Below are 26,852 nucleotides of genomic sequence, written 5' to 3' on the forward strand. Positions count from 1 at the left end.
AATTGTCCTCCACATTACAAATCAGTAGAGAAACTAAAATGCTCCAAAGCAATGTCTTTGTTTGTTGTTTTTTTTATGCAGTGTCAGCATATTACAGTCCATGTAAGCAAAAAAAGAAGAAGCTTAGTTTCTATATATATTTTATACAATCAACCACATGAACACAAAAGGCTCACTGCAGTATTGATAAATGTTCTCAGCATTTTCTGGGCCAGTGTGCAACACCAAAGCAGATGGATTGCATGAGAATTAAGAATTAAGAGCTTTGAAACATGAACCTAGTTTTTAATAATAATCATGACCAGTTGTGAAAAGCTGCTTTAGTAAAGGTTGTTATTGCTACAGCAGGGGTAGAATTTTGGAAATGATTGACAGCAACATGCTTGGTTGGTTCTGGAATATAAGTAGTTAAATGTGTATGTGTGTGTGTGTGTGTGTGAGGGAGTGACATGTTGTAGTGAAGCAGACAGGAACACCAGGTGCTGACAACCAGAGAACTGTGAATGTTCCAGAAGCTTCTCCAACAAGAAGTCACAGCAGATGCTGGAGATGACAGAGCGGTCTGGGAGCGCAGTGACAGACTTCAGCGCACGTCAAGACCCAGCTGCAGCACACTGCACCCGACGTGGTGTCTGCAAGCTGTGCTGCTCAGCACCATGCAAGCACAAATTTGTGCTGACCTCAGAGAGAACTTCTTGTTCTTAAAGACCCCCACCATAGACATTCCAAAGCATGTGAAAATGCTCTGCTTTGAAGAATAATTCTGATGTCTGATGTGTTTTTTCCATAGAAAAGTTCAATTACCTCGTTAGAAATATTAAAATAACAACTTATCCTTCTTCCTTATTAAAATACTGAGTTAACTGCTGGACACAAGATGTCTCTACTTCACTGAAAAGCCCATTCTCAGTGTATGTACACTGGATGCTTCACATTTCCACATCACACTTGTGTAAGTTGCATACAGGACCGGCCACTGTCAAACTTGTGATGTCACAAAACCCTGGTTGGAGATACACGAACAAACTCAAACGTCCATGTAGTAAGTAACATTATGAAAAACTATTATTTTGAGTGGAGGGGGACTTAATCGTTTTTTTTGCAAACCTTTAGAGATAAATGGAAAAACATGGAGTAAAAGCATTCTTTTACATTCGCATTCATCAAATTTAATTTTCAATCAAGTTTTACACAGAAAGAGTAAATCTGCCTGTCAAAAACATAAGGTTTTGTATCTTTTAAGACCAAAAAACACTTCTGGGATTGGGAGTAATCAGAGTCATGTGCTACCTTTCAATTAGGTTATACTACTCTCTAGTGGTTGCCTGACATTATTGCAGCAATATACAAGTGTTGGTATGAAATTAACTAAAAACCTTTATGCCTTTTCACATACTTTTCTCCATATACTCCCAAAATCACCATTTTTTGCTGCCAAATAATTATTTTTTCAAATATATTTGAGCTCTACAGACAACCGTGACTGCTCTAAAATGCATTTTTCTTGCCTGTGGAATGAGCGTATTTAAATGTTCTTCAAATAAAGAAGCAATCTGAAATTCATCAGTGAATTTTCTGTGTGTTTCCCTGCTTTCCTTCAGCCAGAGTTGTGAAAACCTGGAAGGAAACGAGGCCGCGTTCGCCATCCGCTTCGCCCATTATCATGTCCTAATAGCTTGCTCAATGGTGCAGCGTGTTATGTGGGTTCACTGGTCAACCAAGACACACGCCATTAGCCCGAGCAAACGCTGCCGTGCAGTGCTACACAAAGCATACCTTATTTGTATCACATTAGCTCTTTGATGTGGCATAGCATATTATATCAACAGCTGCAATTTATCAAACAATTTTGGCACTGATTTGCTTCACTACCAGCAACACCGCCATCGCCCATCTTCAATTCTTTCTTCCTCTATGAGAAGCTGCAGCAGCAAATAAATTAAACATGTGTCATTGAGCATGCTAAATGGCTTGCAACACATAATCATCTAAATAATTATGAGGCTGCCATTAAAGTGAGCTAGATGGATGACACATGAGGCGTTATGGAAAAACTCGAGGTAATGGTGCAAGATTTGATGTGGGAGAAAGGAGAGATGGCGGGGCTGATAGAGAGGAAATGCAGCTTTCCCGTGCAATTCCTTCCGTCAGTCTTTTCTTCTTGTCGTTTAAACGTCCCAGACTCAAAGTGCTGAGGGACAATGGGGTGATTAGCCCAATCAGAAAAAGCAGCGAGGGATTGTGGGTATAGGCTGTGGCGCCACTCGCAGCCGTCTTTTTTGTCCTCCCACATTTCATTAATCAGCAACCTGAGGCCCCCGAAATCAGCTCAGCAGACTGGCAGCTCGCTCATTTGTTCCTATGTGGCAATCAGAGAGGAAAAGAAATCAGTTCACAACCTTTACGCTATTACCTGACATTATAAACCATCCCTTTGTATTCTTTTTGTTACTTTTCCCATCCGTTTTTTTCCTCACTGTGACTTACAGCTGAAAATACATGTCCCTGATCCCAAATGCGACCTCTATTAACCCTCAGACAAGGTGTTTTTTTTTGTGCCTGTTGGTAACAATACTCTCAATTTAATCTTCCTTTTGAAGATAAAAAAATAAATAAAACACAAGTAATGCTTCTTTTTGATAATCAGCATGGTTAAATACACATGTACAGTATGTTGCATTTAAAATCAGCTGTAAAATACAGTTTGCCATCAAGCATCTCAAAGCACCATATTTTTAATGAGCCTCATGTATCAGCCTAAATGGTGCATCACGTCACCAGACATGCATGACAAGCACAATGATGTTCTGTTCATGGAGGATATTGTTCACGGCTATTGTTCAACTTTTTTTTTTTTTTTTTTTACACACCATTACCTCACAGTGTCTGTGTACTTAACATGATCCCACTCTGATGTAGTAGATAGAAGTAAACTGTGAATAATCCAAACTGCGCTCTTTAAATGAAGAAGATGAGAAACACAAACACAGTGTCCGTCTGCCGTCTGTCTCTGAAGCTACAGTGCGTCACTTCATCACGAGAGCAGATGAGCGCAGGGATCACAGAAGTGCTTACAGTGCTTTATAAAGGGTGCAATAACTTCATTCTATAAGCAGCACAATTGTTGAAGGTAACCCTTGTTGCAAATTACAGTTTCATTATTTCCTACATAAGGGGTATCAATGAAGGACTTGCTCTGTACATACCAGGACAAATATGAAAGTGTAGGGAAATGAGTACCAAATGTGTGTTGCATGATCCACAAATAAAAACAAACTTCACAAATGAGTTTGACAAATGTATCTTCCACTCCACAAACAAACACCAACTTCCAACACAACTTGAATAAATGTCAGTAGTCTATGTATGTATGTCCAACTATTATTTACCTAATAATATTGCTTTTTAAGCACTCCCTGCGAATATAAATGTCTAATAATATTTGTGAGGTTACGTTAATGCATGTGGAGTTTTCTCTTTTCAAAGCCTTTGAACCAAAAATGCATGTTGCGTTTAAGTGCTGGTGGAATGTCCAATGTCCAACTTTTTAGCGCATTCAAATGTGGAAAGGCAAAACATACAGACAATGTTTAACAAAGTAGTTTTACAAGGAATATTCCTGTGTGGTATGCAACTTAAATTACACGATTATCAGTAAACACATACATTTTACATTTTATCTCATCTATCTTATCATATCATTAGATCATAAACAATTACGGATGGGAAAACATGTGCTTTCACTCAGAAACCAACTTTGTTGTGCTCTGGCGGAGGCCACTAGGCTGAAACGTCTGCATGTTTTATTGAAGTGGCCAAAATACATTTCTGAAATTGAGATTAGTCAACTTTGTCCTGAAGATCTGTGTGTGTGCTACCTTTTACCTTTGGGTATTTAACGTTGAAACCGTATTGTGCAAAAGCAATATTAGCTATTTTCTTCCATAGACCACAATAATCTCATTAATTTATTCAATGTTTTCAGTACTTTTGATGATCAGTTTGAAAAATGTCATGAACTTGCTCCACGTGGTTCAGCTATGAGGCATCAGTTCTGCTCCTGGGATGGATAAAGGTTGAGCTCCCCCGCCCTTTAGGACACAACATCTGCTAAAAACGTATCCCAACAAAAAGGACCAATCTGAATGACAGCCTCCAGCCAATAAACAAACAATCAATGTTAGCCCATATTGCACAAACCTGCTCAAATTGGGACCTGATTTCCCCTGGGCTGCAGCTAGAAACTGAGCAATGCAATAAGGTTTTCAGGGGTAAAATTACGAGCAGGAAATGTAATTTGACAGAGAGTGAGGTCTTCCTTAGGGGGCAGACCAGCACTGGGATGTAAGACGATGTCACGAGTGACCTCTGCTGGGAGGGAACAGTTACAATCAGCCTCATAGGTTTCACTCATGCCTGATAATGTACCAGGATTAGATGCTTTGTCGGTATTTCACTTTCTGAAATATTAGATATCACCTATCAGCTGATTAGCAATGTTCAGCTTTGGTACAGTATAATGTATAATGTCTTTAGCCATGCGAGTGGCGTGGCTCTATGGATGGCAATGTTGGTTGGTTGGTCCACCACTTGGGTCCAGACTGAATTATCTCAACAACTATTGGATGGACTGTCATGAAATTTGGTACACACATTCATGCTCACAAATGTAAGTTGTTGGTTTATGACCAAATCCCATCAGCCTCAGCTGTACTTTGTGTTTAGTGTTAATTAGCAAATGTTAGTATGCCAACATACTGAACTAAGATGGGGAACATGGTAAACATTACACTCACTAAACATCAGCATCAGCTAGCTTTGTCAGTGTTGGCATGTCAGCATGCTGACGTTCAAAGCACCACTGTGCCAAAATCACAGAGCTGCTAGCAGGGCTGTAGACTCTTAGTCCGCTTATTTTGCCGACAAATCAATAATATTGCACATTTAATTAATTCATTTACTGCTTAATCCTGAAGGGGTGCAGTGATTTAGAGGCTTCTTCAACCTGTTATTTTTAAAAGTCAATTTTAAAGCTAATATATGAGCAAAAAACATTGACTATTAGCAATTAGTGTAAAAGTGTTGTTTTGAATCTCATATTGGTTGAGGCTTATAAATTCAAAAGTCATTATTAGCTGTTCCATGCTTGACAACACACATTTATGTGTAATACTTTTTTATTTGTATTATTTGTAATGATTTTGCACAAAACACTGTGAGGTTTAGTTTTCTGTCCAAGTGCTCCAATTACAAATAATGCTCATTCACCAACTGATACAGCAACATAATAATTCAATATCTGCAGTTAATGAGAACAGTCAGTCTGCCTTCATGAATACCCAGTGTCTGGTAGGTCCTTCTTGGAAAAATGACATGACATAAAAGAAGTGCTGCATTTAACTGTGTAGTGCAAATAAGAAATAGCAAAGAGTGCATCCTACAGAAACTCAAATTTCATCTACAGATACCCAAAGGAAAACCCCTTTGAGAAGTGCAGAGCAAAAACACCTCAGCCATGGCGGCTTAGCAACAATGATGGAGACAAAAATAAAAGGTTTTCCACTAAAAACAGATAGATGTAATGTAAAATAATAACTTGGGCGCTTTACCTGCAGGCTACCACAGCATTTCAACTAAGATGTCATGTTTGCACCCTTTGCCTCCTGACACCATTAAATCTCCCCAACGCCAGACCCACACACGAGAACACATTCATGTCCCTTCAGCGCGGCTTATTCGACCATTCTCTTCAGATTCTGTATCATTTCCATTACAGGCTTCGAAGAGGAAGCTAACAGAGTGTTAACAGGCAGAGACAAAAAGCTTGGTTTCCCATGTGAACCTGCTCTTTAAGTACACAGGTCTATTTACTGCAGAGGTACCGTGGGAAAGTAACGCTGATGGCAACTTGCCAGCCAGTAGAGCTCTCTCTGGGCTGTTTACATCTCTATTCATGAAAGATAATACAGGTGTTCCTCATGCTTTTAGTGGTTAGTTTAATTGGAAGAGAAATTCTACCTTTCACTTAATGCTGTAATGGATACTCACAGTAGGCTATAATCATGTAAACTTGCAGGCAGTATGTTAGAAACGAAAACATTGTACATGTGCTTTGTTTTTAAGCTGCATGCATTTGTCACAAGGATTTAAAATGTCCTCTGCACACTGCTGAGTTTGAAACCGTTCTCAGCAGCAGATGACACAATTTAACATACAGATACACAGCTTTCAAGGCAAAAATTGACGAGTGCGGATCAAACACAGAATGATGAGGCTGTGCTCGAGTCTCCAGCTGGCAGCGCCATTTCTGCAGTTTCCAGCGAAGCTGTCTTCTCAGCAACCCCGTGGAGTGAAACCATATGATTGCTGTAAGCGCCTGAGGGGAAGGAGGCTCGCTAATGTAAAGGAAGCAATTCCCTCCTACCAGAAGAAAGAGATAAAAAAAGAAGCAAGAAGCAAGAGTGGGGTAGCATTTGAGGATAATGGAAACTTGACTAATCTTTTATCATAAGCAGATGTTTACTATAAAAATTCACAAATGTTATTTTGAACGCAGAGGAACCCTATTTGGTGATTATGCAATGATCACATAAAACCAGATAAAAACAATTTCTTGGATGCATAATTGGTATCTACAACATTTTTACAATGTTTTTCACACCAACCTTCATTCATCTGAAATACCTGACCTATGTGTTATGCAACAATCCTGATGTTCAAGCTCACTGTTATTGCAGAGCTGAAAGACTTCTCTCAGGATGACATGCTGGCCAGACTGTTCTCAGCTCATCAGTCGAGGAAAAGCAGCTAGAATTGTAGTATTCAAACCAGAGGGTGACTTTGAAATGACTTGATTTTCAAATCCTGATTATACCCCAGTTCTGCTGAACTCCCCCTTCATCGAGTGTCAGTTGGAGACAGTTTTGCTTTGGTAAGTGAATGATTTTGCCAAAGTAATTGAATTAATTAAAAAAGGCAATGTCATGTCTTCATGTCCCTGAAGGTTATTGAAACTCTTTTGAATGTGTCATCCAAGTGAGTGTGGGAACTGTGTTTAAGATGAATCAGAATATTTTGTATGTGGTGAGTGTCACTAATACAAAGAAGACCGGAAGTGAAACCTTTATTGTGAAACAGGTACTGATGCAGCAAAGTTTGACGTCTTTGTGCGTGTAGTTTGTTCTCTGTGCCACTGGATGGAGACAGTGAAACAAAATCTAAATTCATTCCATGTTCATTGCATGTTTCATGTTTGTCAGGAGGGAGTTTGAGCACATTACTGTACTAGGCTCTCTGAATATCTCAGCCTTTGGGAAAATGGAAGTTGCATTCCTGGATTCAAAGTCAAAGGGTTTTAGGCCTAACTGTAATGAGATCACTTCCTCATGACTCATAGTCAAAGAGGTGTTACAGCGGGTTGCTTCAGAGATGCAGTTCAAAATAGAGGTTGTTGGTGAATTATGACTCTCAGGCAATAAGCATTGTAATCAATTTTGATTTCAGAAAAGTGTCAAACTGTGTTTTGAAACTACATCTGTGGTACAGGCTGGGCTGGGTAAGTGAGGAGGATACAAGTTCTGATACTCGCGGGCAAACGGCATCAGCAAACAGTACAGCAATACCAAAAAATAAATAGATAAATAAAGGTGAAAATAAGAGGCTTTCAACATCACACAATCAAAACACTTGAATACAGATATGCAAAAGAATCAACAACAAGCAAAATAGCAGCTGTGGAGCATATAGCGGCAAAAATAAAAAGAATACAAATAATGATAATGATAATAATAGTTGTAATAATAACCTTTTTATAGAGTGCTTCTCCAAACAAAATCACATAAAAGATAGAAGTTATGGAATTGTGTTTCCTCCTTTATTCAAAATCAGTGGTGTCTTTAATGGTTTCGGCATGCTGTGATAATTAATCCACTGTGAGGGGGCTAGGGGAAATAATTTATTAGCTTTAACAATGTGCATATTATTTATTGTGTTGCCACTTATTAACTAGGCTACATTGCAATACTGTGTCATTCCAACGATGCTACACTGTAACGTTGTTTCTGTGTGGAACTGAACCTGCTGAACTGAACTTTCTTCCAGCTTCCTCCAGTACACATATTTCGGACTACTTCACAGGAATTTAGTAGAATAAACTTGGTTTAGTTGGGTTTTAACCCCTAACAACGTCCCTGAGATTTATACCGGCATCTTCCCACTGTCTTCCCCGCCCACATATAATCTACATTCCTTGTCATTGGTTTAAAGTCAAAGAAAAGCTACTTGAACCAAGAGCTGGTTGGCTAATGGCGATGCCAATCACTCTGTCTATGCAAATCGACGAATAGATGCGGAACAGGGAGAAGGAGAGCATAGCGGGCATACATAGGTAGAGGGGGCGGACGGCTGTTGCCCTTCATCATTTTAGCACAATTTTATACTGTTGCGGGCCCGCTGTATTATTTTATCGAATTGGTCTGGGATATACACTGAACCGCTGTGAAAATGGCGCAGCCAGACAGCAAGAAAATATTCTTTGAGAACCTGTCGGGAGCGGGGAAAGCTATCGCAGTGCTGACGAGCGGAGGGGATGCTCAAGGTAAACTGTCGAGTGACAGTTTCACAGATATGTGTCATTGTATCAGTGTGAACAGGCCCGCAGAGGGCGAAAATACACGTCTTCACCTGTGTGATGCTGGACCGTTAGTGAAGTGTCGAGGCCTTTTATTATTACAGTATAGCTAAATGTAAACAGCAAATCAGCAATGTTGTGACCATTCATTCTGGAAGCCCGCCAGTTAGCATGCTAACATGACATATCCTGCTAACTAGCTAACAGCATCATCCTTTGTCACTGACTTGGTGGCATGTTTGTCGCTACGCACCATGGCTGAAGTTTAGAGAGCTGGCAAGGTCGAGCCGTGTTCCTATTCACAGGCCTGCATTTATTGACGAGTTTATGTTACCTTTTAATTTAACTCACAGTCTAATTAACTTGGAGAAGCAGTGACAGCCATAAAAGCGCAGGCCACTGCATTGCGGCGTGTAGGCGACTGACAGGCAGAAACTGACGAGGAGGGTAGAAACTGCAAAATAGCATTCGAAACAAGTTCATTTTCAGTGAGCCGAGACTTGAGGTTGTGGTCAGCAGTCACAGTGTGGGCCAGTGGTGGGATGCCTGTATCCTGTGTACGTGATGAGCTGCATTCATCTCTGCTACGTCTCTCCCAGTTGGGGCGTGCGTCACAGAGGAAACCCTGGTCACGTGCCCAGCGGCTCGTCTCCTACACATCATCTAAACACTAGTTATACACTCCTACTGCCACGATGTAAAGCTCTGCCTGTTAGTAGTCATTAGGTGCTACTAGTTTAGCACAGACAAATATAATATACGTCGAAGGGACACTGCAACTTAATGCTGAAAATGTTGCTTCTCAATTCTAGCCATAATTTTTTTTTGACATTCATTTTGAAGGCAAAACTAAAACTTCAGTTATTAATTGAAAGTTGCCAGTAATTATTAGGCCTGTTTGTGTCAGTGCGATATTTAAGTAATAATACAGTTTTAGAGACAAATTACATAATAATGTACAGTAGTGTAACCTGTTGAAGCATTGAAGATGTTATGGTTATGTTTTGTTTTTGGCAAAGGGCTTCCTCTAGATGGCCAGTTCCATTCTGACTAGTTATACCATGATTATTTAATGGAATAAACAGAATTAAATCCATCGCAACACTGACTTTTTAAAATCGAACGTAGTAAAAAGCCACTCAACCTAAGATATCATTAATATATCAGTCTAAGTGGGTTGTCTGAAAGAATAAATATCTTATTAACCACATGTTCCTGTATTGATGCACAGGTATGTAGTATAACATATGACATGTCTAAAAGTCTGCTCTGAAAAAGGCCTGTGGGGGGGTCAACCTGGAGATGTTGTTTTAGCTTGCATTCTTTGCTTTCTGCTCTTCACCAAGAAGCAGCACGGCAGTATTCAGCATTTTTTTAATGCCAGCCAAGTTATCTACATTATAGCTCTGCTGGGCTCAGGGGAAATGAATCGATCTTTGGTGGTGGGTGGTTTTAGAATTAGAATTCACTGTTGGCACACACATGAACACATACACGCACAAAAAAATGCATGGAGTTGGCCCCAGAGCAAAGCAATGAGGCTGTGGCATGCATGACAGGAGCTGAATGTCAGTGTCAGAGGGCATTGTGTAGCCTTGGCTTAGTCTTTTCACTCACTCTGCATGAGAAAGTGTTGGTCCTGCAGAATGAGAAGGCCAAACTTAATGTCTTGCAACCCTGATAAAGACATCTAGCTCGACAAGAAACAAAAGATACATTTCTTGGATGATCTTTAAATTTTATCTCTGTCTTTCTCACTCTAGTTGTCTGTTCCTCAGTCTCTAAACCTCTTCTGTCTTCCTTGACTGTGATTAAACCACGCTGTTCATTTAAACACAGTTATGTAACGAGACAATAGGTCACTTCTGGCTTCTGGCAGGTCACAATAGGTCACACTGGACAGTATGGTGAATAGTCAGTCCCTCTCTAATGGTGCTTTGCTGGTTCTGTGACTTTCCATGTTGAAAAAAACATTTTTACTTCCCAGTACAGTTTACCTTATGCGTTTTACTGTCTTTTCACTTTCATTGCTGTCTTCTCCACTGCCCCAATGGCCTAAACTTTTGTGTTGCTTAGTATCAGCACTGCTTGGCTGCCATCAGAGCTGCAGTATTCAGCGGTTTGTGCAGAGAAAGGAAATTCAGTCATTCCTTCTGTTTACATCTCCTCTAGTCAGCCAAGTTCCTGTCTGCCTGCTGTGGTAAAGCATTATCCATTATTCCAACTGTCAGCGTTTAAGCTAACCTGCCATTGACATTCAAGTCACAGAGCAGTGCCTTATTGGTTACCAAGTCCACAAAGCAACTGAGAGGCTGTAGGAGGGGCTGGGAAACCTTTTTGACCAAAAATGGCAGTGTGCTGTGGTGAGAAAACATTTGGCCCAAGCCACACATTATGAACACAGATAGGCTGCGATTACACACACACTTAACATACATTGTCACACACACTCAAGACTAAATAAATAGTTAGAGAGAGGAAATTAAAGTTTTACTGCTGCAGCTCTTTGTGGCAGCAATTATATGAATATCCATGCAGCCACTGTGGAGCAGCCATGCAAATCAGGATTGTACAATGATTTGCTACAGTTGAAACATGCGTGTTTTCCCTCTTCAAAGCTTCACTTTGCCCTACTCATCACTGCAGTGTTGCACAAAGTTTGTTTTATTGTTAAAATTACCTTTTTGTATTCTTTTTTTTCTCTCCAGGGATGAATGCTGCTGTACGTGCCGTGGTTCGAATGGGGTTATATGTGGGAGCAAAAGTTTATTTCATTCATGAGGTGAGCCCTTGCTTTGTGATGATCATTATTAAGACCTTGGAAGTGGGCCTGAACTAGGAAAAGTTATGGAAGTGGGCCAGAAGTAGGAAAACATGACTTGCAGCCACATCATCTCTAAATTCCTTTACATTTTAAAACAATTTTTAGCATACTTTTAACAATGTTAAATTTCTTTGCAGAAGTATGAGAAATCTATTTTTAGCAACTTAATATCAAAGATATTGGAAGCAGTGGGAAGTGTTTTCAAATGCGTTTCATGAAGGGACGGCTGCACGCACACCATGTAGCAGATGTTAGAGGAGCTTTGGCTTGCACATCCCGTGATCCCTGCACATCTGTGTATGTCATGGACCTCCTCGCTCAGTGTGTTGTTACATAACTGACTTGAGGCTTTAGCAGATACCCCGTCTGAAACTCCCCTCCCACTCAGGTGCCACAGTTCTCCTGCATGCTTCTTCAGGACACTTTAAACCAGCTTTCTCCAATTCTTGAGTTTCACAATTACACATTTGTACTGTGGTATTGCATTAGGTAGAAATATGACGACCTAGTGATCCAGTTGAGTCCACGTTACTCCAGCTGTTAGCTTAATGTTGCTTGTAGAGTATCTGTTTGGAAATCTCTTGTATTTGTTTACTAAGAAGCTACATCTTTTTTTATCAGGGATATCAGGGTATGGTGGATGGTGGAGAGAACATAGAGGAAGCCACATGGGAAAGTGTCTCCAGCATGCTACAAGTGGTAAGTAATTATCATGGGCAGCAGTCCACACATCTAATGAAATTGCTGTATGGGCTTTAGAAACAGCTCTCTTATTTGTTGGAGGGTTTAACATTATAAAATAAAAGTACAATAACTTTTCGAGTTCTCAAACTTTTCACATTACAGTACTTTAACTGAAAAAGAGTTATCAATGAAGTGAGAAAAAGAAGCTGAGTGACTTAAAGTCACAGGAAAAGAGGGTGTGTTAGGGTGTAGACATTTACACACCTGTCGCCATCAGGGCGGGACTGTTATCGGCAGTGCCCGCTGTAAAGAGTTCCGCACCCATGAGGGACGCCTGAAGGCAGCTCACAACCTGGTGCAGCACGGCATCACCAACCTGTGTGTGATCGGTGGAGATGGCAGTCTGACGGGAGCCAATCTCTTCAGGGAGGAATGGAGCGGGCTGCTGGGGGAGCTGGTGGATCAAGGTACTGAGGAAAGATGAACCTCCTCTTTGCTTTACCCTGGTACTATTTTCTTAATTGCGGATGTCCAGCATGCAAAAACTGTAACTGTTTAACTGTTTTAATCTGAAGGGGTTTGTTTTTTAAATCAGTGATGTTTCTTACAGTTAAGAACTGTTTAGGATCTTTTCCAGAGCTCAGCAGTTTCCGTGTCTGCTCATGCTGATATTTTGACAAGAAGCTGTGAGAGTAACCTGTTTGAATTACTGTAGAAATACACTGGAAATCACAGAGGAGACACTAGTTCAGCTCTAACTTCCTGTTCTTCTCAGGCTTAATCAAAGCTGATGCCGTTCAGAAGTATTCTGCCCTTCACATCGTCGGGATGGTCGGCTCCATTGATAACGACTTCTGCGGAACTGACATGACAATCGGCACTGACTCTGCTCTGCACAGAATCATCGAGGTGGTGGACGCAATTATGACAACTGCACAGAGGTGAGGGAAAGATAGAGGAGCTACATTTATTTATTTATTTATTTAGTTATTTATATCTTATATCTGAGGCTATGAGCTGTAGTACACCCTAAACTGGAAAGATGGATAATGATAATATGTCCATTTGAAGTCCTAAATACAATTTAAGTTCAAATAGAAAAATAGAAACTAAAGGTATTGTAGTGGAATATACTCGCACCAAACCTATCACCAGTTTAGGCTAATTTCAGCTCCATTCAGCATCATCTTTCAAATGTCTGTTCTTGAATACATCAGTCCAGTGCTGTATTACTCTGCTGCACTGCTAAGTCATATTTTCTGTTCTGATCTTTCAGTCACCAGAGAACATTTGTGCTAGAGGTCATGGGCCGACACTGTGGGTAAGAATGCATTTCATAAACTTAACAGCAGATCCAAAAACATGATTCCATGAGGCAGAGACAACATGATCAAATCTGTTTATATACACAGTGTTCTGTCTGCGTGTTTTATCCTAGCTACCTGGCTTTGGTGAGCGCCCTGGCTTGTGGGGCAGACTGGGTGTTAATCCCTGAGATGCCCCCAGAGGACGGCTGGGAGGACAAGATGTGTCAAAAGCTGTCTGCGGTAACAAAATCTTACTTATTCCCCACAGTGAACCCAGTGAACCATATTGTCCCAGTGTCAATGCTGTATAGGGTTTTCTAGCAGTCTTGTTTAACATGACAGTGTTGTTATTATTCTGCACAACTTTTCTGTTTTTCTACAAGGAGTGAATCCTGGATTTTTTTTAATCAGAGAAGACTGATGTGAAGGAAAGTTTTGAGCCTCAGTCGTCCGGTGTCTTATTGTGGTTTTTTTCTGCTTTGGAAACATGCCATTGTTCTATGATTCAGACCCGTTCCAGGGGCACAAGGCTGAACATAATCATAGTTGCAGAGGGAGCCATTGACAGGCATGGGAAGCCTATAACCTCTAGTATTGTCAAGGATGTGAGTACCTGAGTGCAAAGAAAGGGGAAGCCAGAAGCATGGAGACCCGACTGATGGAAAACAGTCTTCTGAGCCACAGATGGCCTAAATATTACGTATTACAGTTTTCATAACATAATCATGATGCTGTATGCTAAGTCCACAATAATGCAGTGATGACGAGCAATAAGGTTGACAGGATATTGCTGATCTGTCTTTATGAAAGAAGTTGTCCTCAGCTCCCCGGCTGTTGGCATCGTCTGGCCCCCATGCTTCTGAAAGCCCACGTCACAGCCACAGTCTCAGTTTTTCTGTCATGTTGTTTCTCCACCACCCCTCCTTGTAGAACCGAGCAGGGATGAAAAGGCTGAATATCATAATTGTAGCCGAAGGGGCGATTGATCGTAGCAACACGCCCATTACCACTGACTATATCAAGAATGTAAGTACAGAGCTTTGTGTGGCAAGTTCCAGCTTCAACTGCCTCCTGTATGACTACTACTGTACTGCTGCCCTGGTGTGGCTTTGACTCTGTTGCTGTGTTTCTGGAGTGCTCTATCAGACACACTCTCTAGTTTGGTAAGATGGCTTTCACCATACTACTACCGCTGTACAACCCTGAGCAGATACCCTCACTAAACCTCACGCCCAGACATTTGTAAAATCAAATGTCATTTATTTATAACTGCCTCACACATAGTTTGTATTGATTTTAATTTAATACGTTTGTGTTTTGACACTTTTACACATTAAATCTGCTCATAGAGATGATCACTGTATGCCATGACCCTGCACTAACTGTTCTTCATTTGAAGGCAAACATGTCAAGCATCTGTGTTTTCTTGTACAGTACCCGAGTATCTCCATTTAATTTACCACTTCCCGCTTGGGGTCTTCTGTGATGTTCAGTATAAGCTAAGAGCTCTCTGCTAACATGACTGAAAAATTAGAATGGCTTGCTTGTGCTTTGCTGTTTCCCCTTCTCTTCAGCTTTTCGACTGTGTTTTTTTGTATGCGTGTGTGTGATGTGTCGGTCCATGTATGTATGTATGCATTTTGGCATATATTTCACAGTGTAGCTCTATTGCAGACATAATTTCACAATTAGCTGTATTACTAATATGCATGAGATGAATTAGTATCATTTCACATCACGGTAAATTAGTTAAATGTATGTAGTATTTCCCATTAGAGCAATAACAATATATTGCCACAATATTTGACCTGTACATTGTATCCTCCTAGCTTGTGGTCAAATGCTTGGGTTTCGACACACGAGTGACAATCCTGGGGCATGTGCAGAGAGGAGGGACCCCTTCTGCTTTTGACCGCATCCTGGTAGGTCCTCCACTTCCACTGTTTAGTCAATAAGGCGAACAACAGAAAATGTATCTGTAACTATTTATATAATGGATTTATCATTTTAGTAATTTTTCAAGCAAAATGCCAACATTTGCTGGTTACAGCTCCTCAGATATCAGGATTTGATGCTTTTCTTTGTCATATGTGATAGCAAACTGAATATCTTTGGTTTTGGACTAGAACGTAACATCAGAAGTGATTTATCTGTCTTTCTTTGACTACAATTTCCCTGCTTACCTATCACTCGTTGTAGCATTTAAAATAGAAATTCTCTATATTAGCATGCACACTTTTAACCTAGTGTACACTATTGCAGTGTATTTTGGTAGGAATTGTCCAGTTGTCCAGAGCATTTCCTGTTTAATCCTGTGTGTGTCTGAGGAGAAATGGCCCCAGGTTTTAGGTTAAGCACATTAACAGATTTATGGCTCAGCATGTGAAGCACTACATCACAGAGCGTGTGTGACAGATCTCTTCATGTTTACCACAAACAAACTGTGAGTCAAAGCAGTGAAAAATATGGATATAGTGGAGAGTTTAGTCCAATTTTGAATTGAATTTGAAAACAAACAAACGAGGATGAGGATGATGCATTTTGTATTTTTATCTGTGTGTGTTTTTTCACACAGGCCAGTCGAATGGGTGTGGAGGCTGTTCTCGCCCTTCTGGAGACCACAGCCAACACGCCGGCCTGTGTGGTCTCTCTGTGCGGTAACCAGTCGGTGCGCCTGCCTCTGATGGAGTGTGTACAGATGGTAGGCACTGGAATGGGCTGGAAACGGGCCAAGACTGCCACACACACACACACACACACACACACACACACACACACACACACACACACACACACACATATTTATAAGTATGGAAGCTGAGGAGAGAGGGAAGCTGCAAAGCAAATACAAACAGTGGGAAAAGACTCTTCTGGACTCAGAGAGGCCGGGTCAGTGGGGACTGGTTGGAGAAGTATAAGTAATGATGACAAACAGCACAGCCCATTGGGCCTGGAGTGGCACTAATGTTCACAAGAGAGTTGTATTGTTTGAGAGGCAGTTGTGCCTGGTTAATGATTATCTGAAGCATTTGGCAGGGTTGGCGATGCCTGGGGGATGGTGATGTAATAGCAACCCATCGCCATAGAAACGCACAAAGAGGCTTTGTTGTTGCACTCCCATGTCATGTTTGGATTTTGACAGAACTCAAGGGAGAATCTTGCTACTGTTTTCTGATATTGTCAGATTTGAAGTGGTTCAATGAATGCAGACAATTCTGTTACAGGTCAAAACAAGGTCACAGAGTAGCACCTTTTCGGGCTGGAACAGAGGATGACATGTTGTCTGATGTACTCTTGCATTGTGCTCTCTCTTTATGCTGGAAGGGCAGTGAGTCCTACATGCAGCGATTGTTCAAAGGTCACAGTGTGAATGCCTACAGATATTTAATAAATAGCTTAGCTTTGCTGATTAAACAAAGTGCTTTGGTACATACAGGAAATACATTGTATTAAATAATACTCAATTCACACCTCTCTCTTTTCCTTAGACTCAAGAGGTCCAGAAGGCCATGGATGAGAAACGGTTTGAGGATGCAGTTAAGCTTCGGGGCAGGTATGATTGACAACCCACTGGGACCAATCTGATATACCAAAGCCATCACTTCACTCAGGATCAAGACATGGCATCAATGTGATGTTGCTTACCGAAGACAGGTGTATCATGGTGCTATTTTAGAACACCACCAGTCTGTTGTTTACACTCAGGATGCAGTCAACAAGCAGTTGGAAACAATAATTATGAAGATAATTCATAATACAACCCTCAGTTTTGCCCCTGTTTTGTGCATTTCCATGTACGTGGCCCTGAAAAGGTACCACACTATTATTTTAACAATATTGCGTGTCTCATGTTTTACTGCAGGAGTTTTGAAAACAACCTGAAGACATACAAACTGCTGGCTCATCGTAAACCAGAATCCGACCTGCCTACTGTAAGTCACCTCACGGCATCTTGACATTCCCCTGTTGGGGCTTTTGACAGTGTTGACAGCCTTGTTTGCTGACTCTTAACACAAACCAGAGATTTACCCACACAAAGCAGGAGTTTTGATACATACAGTAGCGGTAGTGCAGGTTGTTTTAGAGAGCTGAGTCGGCCTCCCCAAGCCACTGACATGTTTAATTTTTTATTACACTGTCCTAAGGATATGCTGACAGATAATGACTCAGCTACTGCAGTCATGATGCGTCGTGCTGCTGCTATTTTAAGGAGGTATCCCTGGAAAAACAAGGCTCCCTGAGTAAAGTATTCCTGTAACTGTGTTGTTTGGCCAAATTGAGTGATGTGGTGCATCATAGCATGCAGGTGATGCTGGCATGCATCAGATATGGTGTCAGTTGTTTCCTGTTAAGTGGAAAATAAGGTGACTTGTAATTATGGTGACCAGTTAATAATAATGTTTTTATCTACATGCTGTGTTACCTTTATTTGCTGTGTAGCCTGTAAGTGTAGTGACGTGTAGGCTTCACATGAGGCGCAGGTGTCTCAGTGTTGGTGTGTTGTGCAGTGATATCAGATGACACCTGGCTCCCCACTGAGGGATGACTTGTTCAACCCTGCCAGGAGCTGTGGCAGCCTGCTGCTGTGGCACCAAAGGCGGCCGCTCAGACTGAAGATCAGTGAAGTGTAGAGGCAGCACGGGCAGGCTCCATGCTGTGGATCTCGCCTCAGGGTTTGGTTCCCCCCCTGCATCTGTGATAATGACCACTGTAGGCCCAGCATGGAGCTGAGAGCAGACCAGAAACCATTTATTGATTAATTCTTGCTGAGCTTGATCAACTGTCCTGCAACAACAACTGTAACATACTCTCTATATGCAGTGTGATGATGAAACAATTTAAGTCACATTTGATGTCTGTTAATCGTGTGTTTTATGCCCTCAGAGCAACTTCAACGTGGCAGTGTTGAATGTAGGTGCCCCTGCAGCGGGCATGAATGCTGCCGTCCGTTCGGCCGTCAGGGTGGGCATCTCTGAGGGGCACAAGATGTTTGCTGTCAGTGATGGGTTTGAGGGATTCTCCAAAGGACAGGTGGGTACTATAGCACTGATATACTGGTGGTATACCAGATATCCTGGTATTGCTTGTAAACGCCGCTTTGCATTCTTGTAGGAAAGATTATCAGTCTAAGGAGATTTAATGTCATAATTTACATGTATTCATCAAATAATCTACCCTAAGAGCTAAATACAGTAGCATGTGTGCTACTTTCATGTTTGAATCAATAACTCAAAGAGAATCTGTGAGTCAGACAATACACAATGCTAGCTCTCTGGCTGAAGAATGATCAGGGAAACCCAGGGGATAATCTGCTCAGATTAATGTAAACCAATTTCCCACACTGACTGTCCTTCCTCTGCCCTGCTCAGCCAAAGTTGACACAGTACCACAACAAACCGATAGAGGGCTACAGAATATACAGACTGTGTAACACAGCTTCAATCAGTCAGTGGGATGATTCTCACCTGATCTAACTGTGGAGGAAGTCTTACATTTTGAATGAAAGGTGAAATCAGACAAAAGATATCTGAGTCTGCTTTGTGAGACTGCTGTAATGTGAGACATTGTTGTTTTCCTGCTGCATGACTGGTAGAACTGGTTTCGCACTCACACACACCTTATCCTCTTCTGACCTTTTCCCAGTGGAAATCTTAAATCCCCTCAGTCTATAGTTCAAAGAACAGCACTTGACAAACGATCTGACCATTTATCTTCATCAAAATGGCTCCAATATCACCGGTTAGTTAAACACCCTCTGTGTGCCCTGGCCAGCTGAAGTCAGGCTGTGCCAACTGACCCTAAGAAGATTATAGCAGCGGGAGTAATGGATTTCTATACTTCAGTGCTCTGGGACTCTCTGCTACATACCTCTCTGTTTTCACTGGTCCAGTTCCTCAGTTATATATAAGAGAGTGTGTCTAGAAAATTAACTCTCCTCCTAACATTCTCACCACACAGACCCCAGGAGGACGTGTCAGATAATACAGAATTGTAGCTAACAGAGGAGGTTCTGGGTGTATTAAAGTGTGTGGTAAATGGACCAACAACAACATAGAAACAATCTTAAGCAAAGGATTCATGAATTTAAATGCTAAGGGAAGGAAGCATGCTCCAATAAGATATTTAAGATTCCACGTGTTGCTGTTGTGTTCCCCTCAGATTAAGGAGATTAAATGGGCTGATGTGGGAGGATGGACAGGACAAGGTGGATCTCTGTTGGGAACCAAAAGGTAACATTTTGATCTGTTATCTCTTATTGCAGCAACTGTTTAGCGTTACAGCGGGAATCCATGAAGTTGTTTTCTTTAATAATTATTTATTAAGTCATCCCTTGGAGTGGTAGAGTATTGTAAACATTACTGCTGTAGACTCTGGATACACAAAACTTTGTAAAAATTTGAGTGTTTGTGTGATGTTTTTCTTCACAAATAACAATTTAGTTCTTTCCCTTCCTTCTTTCAGAACACTTCCTGCGAAGCATGTTGACAAAATTGCTGAGCAGATGCGAAAGCAAAACATTAATGCACTGCTAGTTGTTGGTGGATTTGAGGTACGTTTAAAACTCTTTTGTCCCTACCAGCTAATTTTGCTAATGAGGCTACATTCTCACTTTTGATTTCCATAAGCCTTTTGCCTCTTGAGTTTTGAAGCTTCATGACATTGGCGCTAATGCTATATTTCATATTTAGCAACATTATGAGGAGTAACATTTTTGCTCTTAAAACTGACAATGTAACTGAAGCTAATTTTATATTCAGACATCCATATGTACCGTTTAAGACAGTAAACACTGTAATGTAATGTCCTTTCCATCAGTCATATCCATAATCATGCTTCAAAGACATTTCTCTGCCAAAACCTGAAACATGAATTGTAGCATAAAGTTGGTTCACTGTTCATTTTTATTACTTTGAATATATTACTAGAGAGAAAGTAGGATTCTCAATTTGTGGCATTTTAATTATTTAAATGAAAAGTGAAGCAACACTGTAACTGAAATACAAATAATCTGATGATTTGGTTTTAATCGGAAACAGAGAGCTCCTGCTTTTTTTTCCAGCCATTTCACGCACTCCCGTTTAGATGCTCACCAGCTTTATTTACCTGTGATGTGTTTTGTGCGTGTGTGTGTGAGTGTGTGTGTGTGTGTGTGTGTGTGTGTGTGTGTGTGTGCGTGTGTGTGTGAGAGAGTAAGAGAGAGAGATGATGTTCAGAATATCTGTGGAGTGGTACCTGCCTGTTTCGCTGCTGTCCGTTGTGATAGACCTGGCTCCTCCCCTTGGCACCCTCCATTTTTATCTTTCCCTTCCTTGTGGCAAGTAGCACCTTCGCAACCAAACCAAGTTCTTCCCCCCTCGCAGACACTAAAGCCCTTGGCTCTGCCCTGCAGGCCTTCCTGTCACTGCTGGAATTGTTAACGGCGCGCGGGAAATATGACGAGTTCTGTGTGCCCATGGTCATGGTCCCAGCCACTGTCTCCAACAATGTGCCGGGCTCTGACCTCAGCATTGGCGCTGACACGGCTCTGAACGCCATCACTACTGTAAGTGATGGGGGCTGGCAACCAGAACAGCTGATCTCAGCAAACACACAGACAGATATGCTCACATAGCCAGCCATGTTTCAAGAAGGGAGAAATCGCTCACTCAGTCATTTTACCAGTCATTCAACGTATTTAGCAGCCTGTCAGGGAACTATTTGGAGGACATTTTGCAAACATGGCATCTGTTAGCCAAACTTCACAAAAAGAAAAGATCCGAAATTCCGCCAGACAGACATATTGAGCCATGTCTGTACTGTGAGGCATGACTGGTAAAGGTAAAACCAAGTTCCAGAGTAGCGTCCCTCCCTTCCCCATCAGGTGAGTAAGTGAGTGACAACATGGAGGCATGCTGTGAGGTGCACGGGTGTCGTGACCGCCATGTTTGCTCTGCCTGCCCTTCTTCCCAACTGTGTGTCCGTGTTCTCCCCACATCATTAACACCAAGATGAATGGCTAACAGTATGCAGGTCTAGTTAGCGCACACATACAGCTACAGAACACAAACTAATGCCTTGTAGTACAGTTAACACGCACTGTGTATATGCTTGAATTGATAATGAAGCTCCTACACTAACTTTATTCAGTAACATCACATTACATTCTTTGTGCAAATACAGAATCATTGCTGTTGCTGTTTTGTTTAAAGCATCATTGTAATTCAAATTAACATAAACTGAGGAACCAGCGTAAATATAAACCTCTGAGCCTGAGTCTCGGCTTTGCCACCATCTTCTTCATTCCTCCTCCTCCTCCCGTGTATGTGGATTGGATCCGTGTTTGCCTGCATATAACCTTCTGCAGCAGAAATGGCTGTCATAGCTGCTGAGGCTCACAAACACACAGACCTCTGTCCCACCTCTACCTTTCACATCTTTTCCTGTCTTTCTTTCCGCTGTTCTATCTGTGCCATCACTGTCCTTCTTGCTGTTCCCCAAACCTTTCATGGCTCTACTCTGCCACTCTTTCAGTGTCCTCACCTCCTTACATTCTCTTTGTTTCCCCTTCTTCACATTCTTCTTCATCTCTCTCCGTTCACACTGTCCTCCCGTCCTCTCTGCCAAAGGGAAGCCATTGCCACTATCACACGGAAAGAGCCGGAATGGCAGGATACGCTCTAGCAAACTGAGTGGCCGGCTTTCTGTGGCTCTAACGCGTTTTCATATACTGCCGCTTCAGGCATTTGAGAGTCTGCTGCAGCTGTATGAGGCTCGTGCCACCTATGAGGAGTTTTGCATCCCGATGTGTATGCTGCCTGCCACCATAAGTAACAATGTACCGGGCACAGATCTAAGTATCGGGGCAGACACGGCCCTCAATGCCATCGTGGAGGTAAGGCAGTCGAACCGCCATAACCGCCACAACTTTGACCGCTTTGTTTAGGATGCTAATGCAAAGAGGATGAAAATGATGATATCAAGTATCAGCGCAGTGAATGGTCAAATGCATATATGCATACATGACGCAGCATTTGCACGAGCTCTATAGATTTCTGTAGCCGTTGATCTTAACTTAACTTTAATCCCAACTCAAAGCTTACCCTGACTGTTATAACATTAACCTCAGGTATAAGATGAACTTTAACCCAAACATTGAATGTCTGTAACATTTTAAAGGGGCACTCCACCAATTTTACACATGAAGTTCAGTTTACTTGTCAAGATGCTATCAAGTTGCATTATGGGAAATGTCTTGATCTTGACCCATACTAGGGACTAAAAGTCAGAATATCTCGGCCCTTGCTGCCTTGATTTTGACCATTCTTTCTTCACTGGAACGCCCCTTTAACATTTACATCACAGTCACCTGATGTCAAACTGATTATCACCATTGGACAGTCAAAATTATGTTTTACTGTCAGATCAAGTAGAAAAGCTTTCCTCACTAAATGTGTGTAACATTTGAACTGTAAATGAGATCTGAAGTTTACCACTTGATGTGCTCTCTCATCCTCATGCAGGACCTCCAGTCTAACTGGTGTAATCAGCTTTTTAGCCTGAATCTGCCTGAATTGTTTAAATGTAGCAAGGTGACTCTTGCGCAGATTGAGAAATAAGCATGCTGGCCTTGAGAAGAGCGCTTTTCTATGTGGAATGTATTACTTTAACAGTATATGACCTCTAATCATAACACTTTTAATCCTACTGGTTTGATTTATGTTACGTTGATATCTTAACATGACATTTGGCAGACTAATCGCTTGTATGCATGTGTCAGACTTGCGACCGCATCAAGCAGTCGGCCAGCGGTACCAAGAGACGCGTGTTCATCATTGAGACCATGGGAGGCTACTGTGGCTACCTGGCCAGTGTAGGAGGCCTGGCCGCCGGAGCTGACGCCGCCTACATCTACGAGGAGCCATTTGACATCAGAGACCTGCAGGTAACACACACGTGCTCTTTGTAACTCCTCTGATTACACACTGATTCCTTCCTCAGTTCTCTGTCAAAGCACTCAGTCCCTAACACGCCTTCTCTCACTTCACCCACTAGAGGGCTCATAATTCTACTGGTCAACATTACTCACATTTACTGTTTATTCCCATTTATTCCCACAGGCCAATGTTGAACACTTAACAGAGAAAATGAAGACCAGCATTCAAAGAGGACTGGTCCTCAGGTAACATAATGACTGCTTAAATTAGCCCCGTCCAGACAGTCGCAGTACATTTTATGGCTACATCCTTTAGTGATTATGTAATGGAGGGGGGAGGGGGTACATTCAGAAATGTAACTGGTGCACTGGTGAAGGAGTGCTTATAATCCAGTATTGTCAGCCCTCAGTATGTGATTTTAAGTTGCTTGTATAGTAAACACATCTGATCTGTCATCAGTTTAACAGCTGACATTTTGCAGCACCGCTCTCATCTTGATGTCACTACAACATGAAGCCAGCCAGGAATGAAGCTGATAGTGCAGCAGACATCTCTATTAGCACTTCAGGAACAATGGATAGATGTAGACTCAAACTGTTGTCTTTCACCGTGTGTGTTTGTAGGAATGAGAACTGTAATGAAAACTACACTACAGACTTTATCTACCAGCTGTACTCTGAAGAAGGGAGGGGAGTGTTTGACTCCAGGAAGAATGTGCTGGGACACATGCAGCAGGTAGGCACAGCCACGTCGGTTACCATTTCATCCTGACTAAATGGGAGTATTCCCCTCTGTAGTGGTGTCAGGGGTAACAAATCGTCCAGACTAAGGAAGATTTAATAAACAGTTTTCTATATTTGTATCATGAATATGCATATCCCTATTTTACATGGATGAGCTTTGTTGTATTTTGGCTTTGTGTGTCTTGAGATTAGCGCAGATAAAACTGGATCAAACAAAACTTTGATGATCCCCAAGGGGGAATTGGGTTGCGTCTCTAGCAAGTAATAGGATACAGAAAAGAAAATATGAAAGTATATTTGGTGATATTAACAGTTTTAAACATAGCACAGCTAACAAATTCAACAAATACAGACTTTTAAGTATGAAAAAAAAGAAGACGGAAGTTTGGTGGGTGTCCTGGTGGCTCTGGGTCAGGCCACAGCAAAACCGAGAGAACATGCTAAATTGAATACACGGCATTTATGGAAAACATACCAAATGTCAAGCGCCATCCTCATGTTGTTTTGTGCTTCAAAAGCAACAAATGACATTTTCATTCCTTTGAAAGGGAGGAGCACCGTCTCCATTTGACCGGAACTTTGGGACCAAGATCTCCGCCAAGGCGATGCAGTGGGTCACCAAAAAGCTGGTGGAGACCTTCAGACAGGGTAAGGTCAATGTCCCACTTCAGTATCAGTGAAATGACCTGTGGTAGCTGAGCCTCCCTCCCTGCAGAAGCGCCGACCGTTGTGAAGCAGAACCTTTACCCAGATCTGTCATGGAGTCACTCTGCTGACACTTTGATGTATTTTTGTCCTCTCAAAGGAAATTATGTATTGATCATTCACATTCATCAGCATAACAATTACATGAGAAATTGACTTGAATGTACTTAGAGGCTGTTGATGGATAACTGTGAGTGATGTGTGATACTTCTAACAGTAGTTTGTCTTAAAAGCACACTGCATGTGTATAAAGGCTACAATTAAAGTTAAAACTCCTCTTTGTTTTTTATGTCTATTTCCCATACACATGGATGACATAAGATGAAGGTAAATCATTTTTTTCCATGCTGGCTCCATGACCATCTATATCTTTATATTTAGCTCCATGTCCCTGTCTGTCTTGTCCATTGTTCTGCCGTATCTGCCATGTTATAGATCCAGTTGTGGGGTACAGCTATGACTGGTCAGTGTTGCTGCTGGTCTGTGTCTATGCCTTGGTCTCACAAATTTATCAGTAGCCACCACGCTACACTATTTCCAATTCACAAGTCGTCTGAAATTGTAAGACGGGAAGCTATGCAGTATGAATTATGGACACATTTCTATGTCTCCTGCTTTGCCCCACAACTTCTTGTCTGTCTATGTTGCTTTTTGTTTTTAGACTTTCAGTTGCACCCCATTGTAGTCCTCCTGTAGATCCACACATAGCTGTTTTAGTTACTTAAGGATAGCTACTAGCTTGGAGAAAGGTCATCATCACTCTATACGACCTCCCACAGCCACTGCCAAGTGTCTACTCTGTGCTACAGTATGTTTGGAACCAGAAAAAAGGTGATTCCTGTGTGCTTACACCTCTGACTGCTGCTGTGTTTCCCTGCAGGCCGAGTGTTTGCTAACACAGAGGACTCCTGCTGTCTGCTGGGGATGCGTCGCAGGGCTCTGGTCTTCCAGCCCGTTGTACAACTCAAGGAGGAGACTGACTTTGTGTACGTATCACGCTACAAGTTAAAGGGACACTCCACCAATTTTACATTTGAAGATCAGTTTACCTATCACAGGAAGTGTATATATATATTAATATTTTGACCACATAACCACAGTGCTGAGATTTCTTCATGTGTCTGCAGTCACAGGATCCCTAAGGAACAGTGGTGGTTGAAGCTGCGCCCTCTGATGAAGATCCTAGCTAAGTACAAGACGAGCTACGACGTCTCAGACTCCGGACAGCTGGAGCACGTCGTACGCAACCGGCCTAAAGAGTCGGATGCTTCAGTAGCCATGTGAAGGCCAGTACGTACGGTGGCCTGCAAAGTCCAGTCCGTGTGTAAGACTGCAAGTCAGTGAGGCGTCAGTGGGTGTGTTGTAAAACAGCAGTAACAGCGTCAACAGCAGCCTCTGTTTGGCCACATACCGTGTTCATTTCCTGTCTGTGTCATTTCCTTCAATGTCACTCCTCTCTGTTTTGTCTTGACAAACTCATGAACTGTAACCTAGCCTCTGCAGTGTTTCTAATACCAAACACACACGTACTCTCGCACACATACACACAGCAGTCCTGCCACGCATCTGTGTGTCCTTGTTGCCCTGGATGTTTAGTGTCACCATTGTTTTTAAATTGCACTTTCTGTCTGCAGTTGGTTAGGCAGGCTCTGAGTCCAGAGCTGCACGAGGACAGAATAGACACTGCATCTGCTGTAAAAACCAGTGTGTGTATCTGCCTAGAACCAGTGTGAGGTTCAGCATATTTATGTGAGACTGATGCAATACAGTTCTACTGCTGCAAGTCAAGAGAACTGCGTGCTGTGCTTTACACTGAAACTAATATTTATCTTTTTAACATTGTTTATTTTGCTTGTAAACATGGATATATTATTAACTGTAGGCACTGCTGTACTGAGTAGCTGTCTGTCATATTGCACCAACAAGTTAGACGTGTAAGAGACTAATGTTTCCCACAGAATAAAAATCAGACTTGAGAAGTGTACTCTATTGATTAGTGTCACTGGATTTATTTAATTGAAATTTAATCAAACCCCTTAACATCCC

General features: G+C 41.8%; 1 protein-coding gene across 8 annotated transcripts; it reads left to right on the forward strand.

Annotated features, from left to right (window-relative positions):
* Positions 1-8,444: 8,444 nt before the first annotated feature.
* Positions 8,445-26,785, forward strand: pfkpa (phosphofructokinase, platelet a). Of its 8 annotated transcripts, XM_070928222.1 has the most exons (23): positions 8,445-8,596; positions 11,338-11,411; positions 12,075-12,152; positions 12,415-12,604; positions 12,913-13,078; positions 13,414-13,458; positions 13,576-13,684; positions 14,375-14,470; positions 15,274-15,366; positions 16,020-16,145; positions 16,933-16,997; positions 17,307-17,376; positions 18,329-18,475; positions 19,604-19,674; positions 19,907-19,994; positions 20,835-20,987; positions 22,164-22,316; positions 23,202-23,366; positions 23,542-23,603; positions 23,982-24,093; positions 24,650-24,749; positions 25,687-25,792; positions 25,934-26,785. In XM_070928222.1, exons 1-23 carry the CDS (start codon positions 8,503-8,505, stop codon positions 26,088-26,090), a joined length of 2,520 nt encoding a protein of 839 aa, XP_070784323.1. In that variant the 5' UTR covers positions 8,445-8,502; the 3' UTR covers positions 26,091-26,785. The 8 variants fall into 8 exon arrangements, with proteins under 8 accessions (XP_070784323.1, XP_070784326.1, XP_070784327.1 ...); XM_070928225.1 differs by lacking the exons at positions 14,375-14,470; positions 22,164-22,316 and adding an exon at positions 13,954-14,049; XM_070928226.1 differs by lacking the exons at positions 14,375-14,470; positions 20,835-20,987 and adding an exon at positions 13,954-14,049.
* The last annotated feature ends 67 nt before the right edge of the window (positions 26,786-26,852 follow it).

Source organism: Enoplosus armatus, chromosome 21, assembly GCF_043641665.1.
Source record: "Enoplosus armatus isolate fEnoArm2 chromosome 21, fEnoArm2.hap1, whole genome shotgun sequence".
In the NCBI taxonomy this organism is placed as follows: Eukaryota; Metazoa; Chordata; class Actinopteri; order Centrarchiformes; family Enoplosidae; genus Enoplosus; species Enoplosus armatus.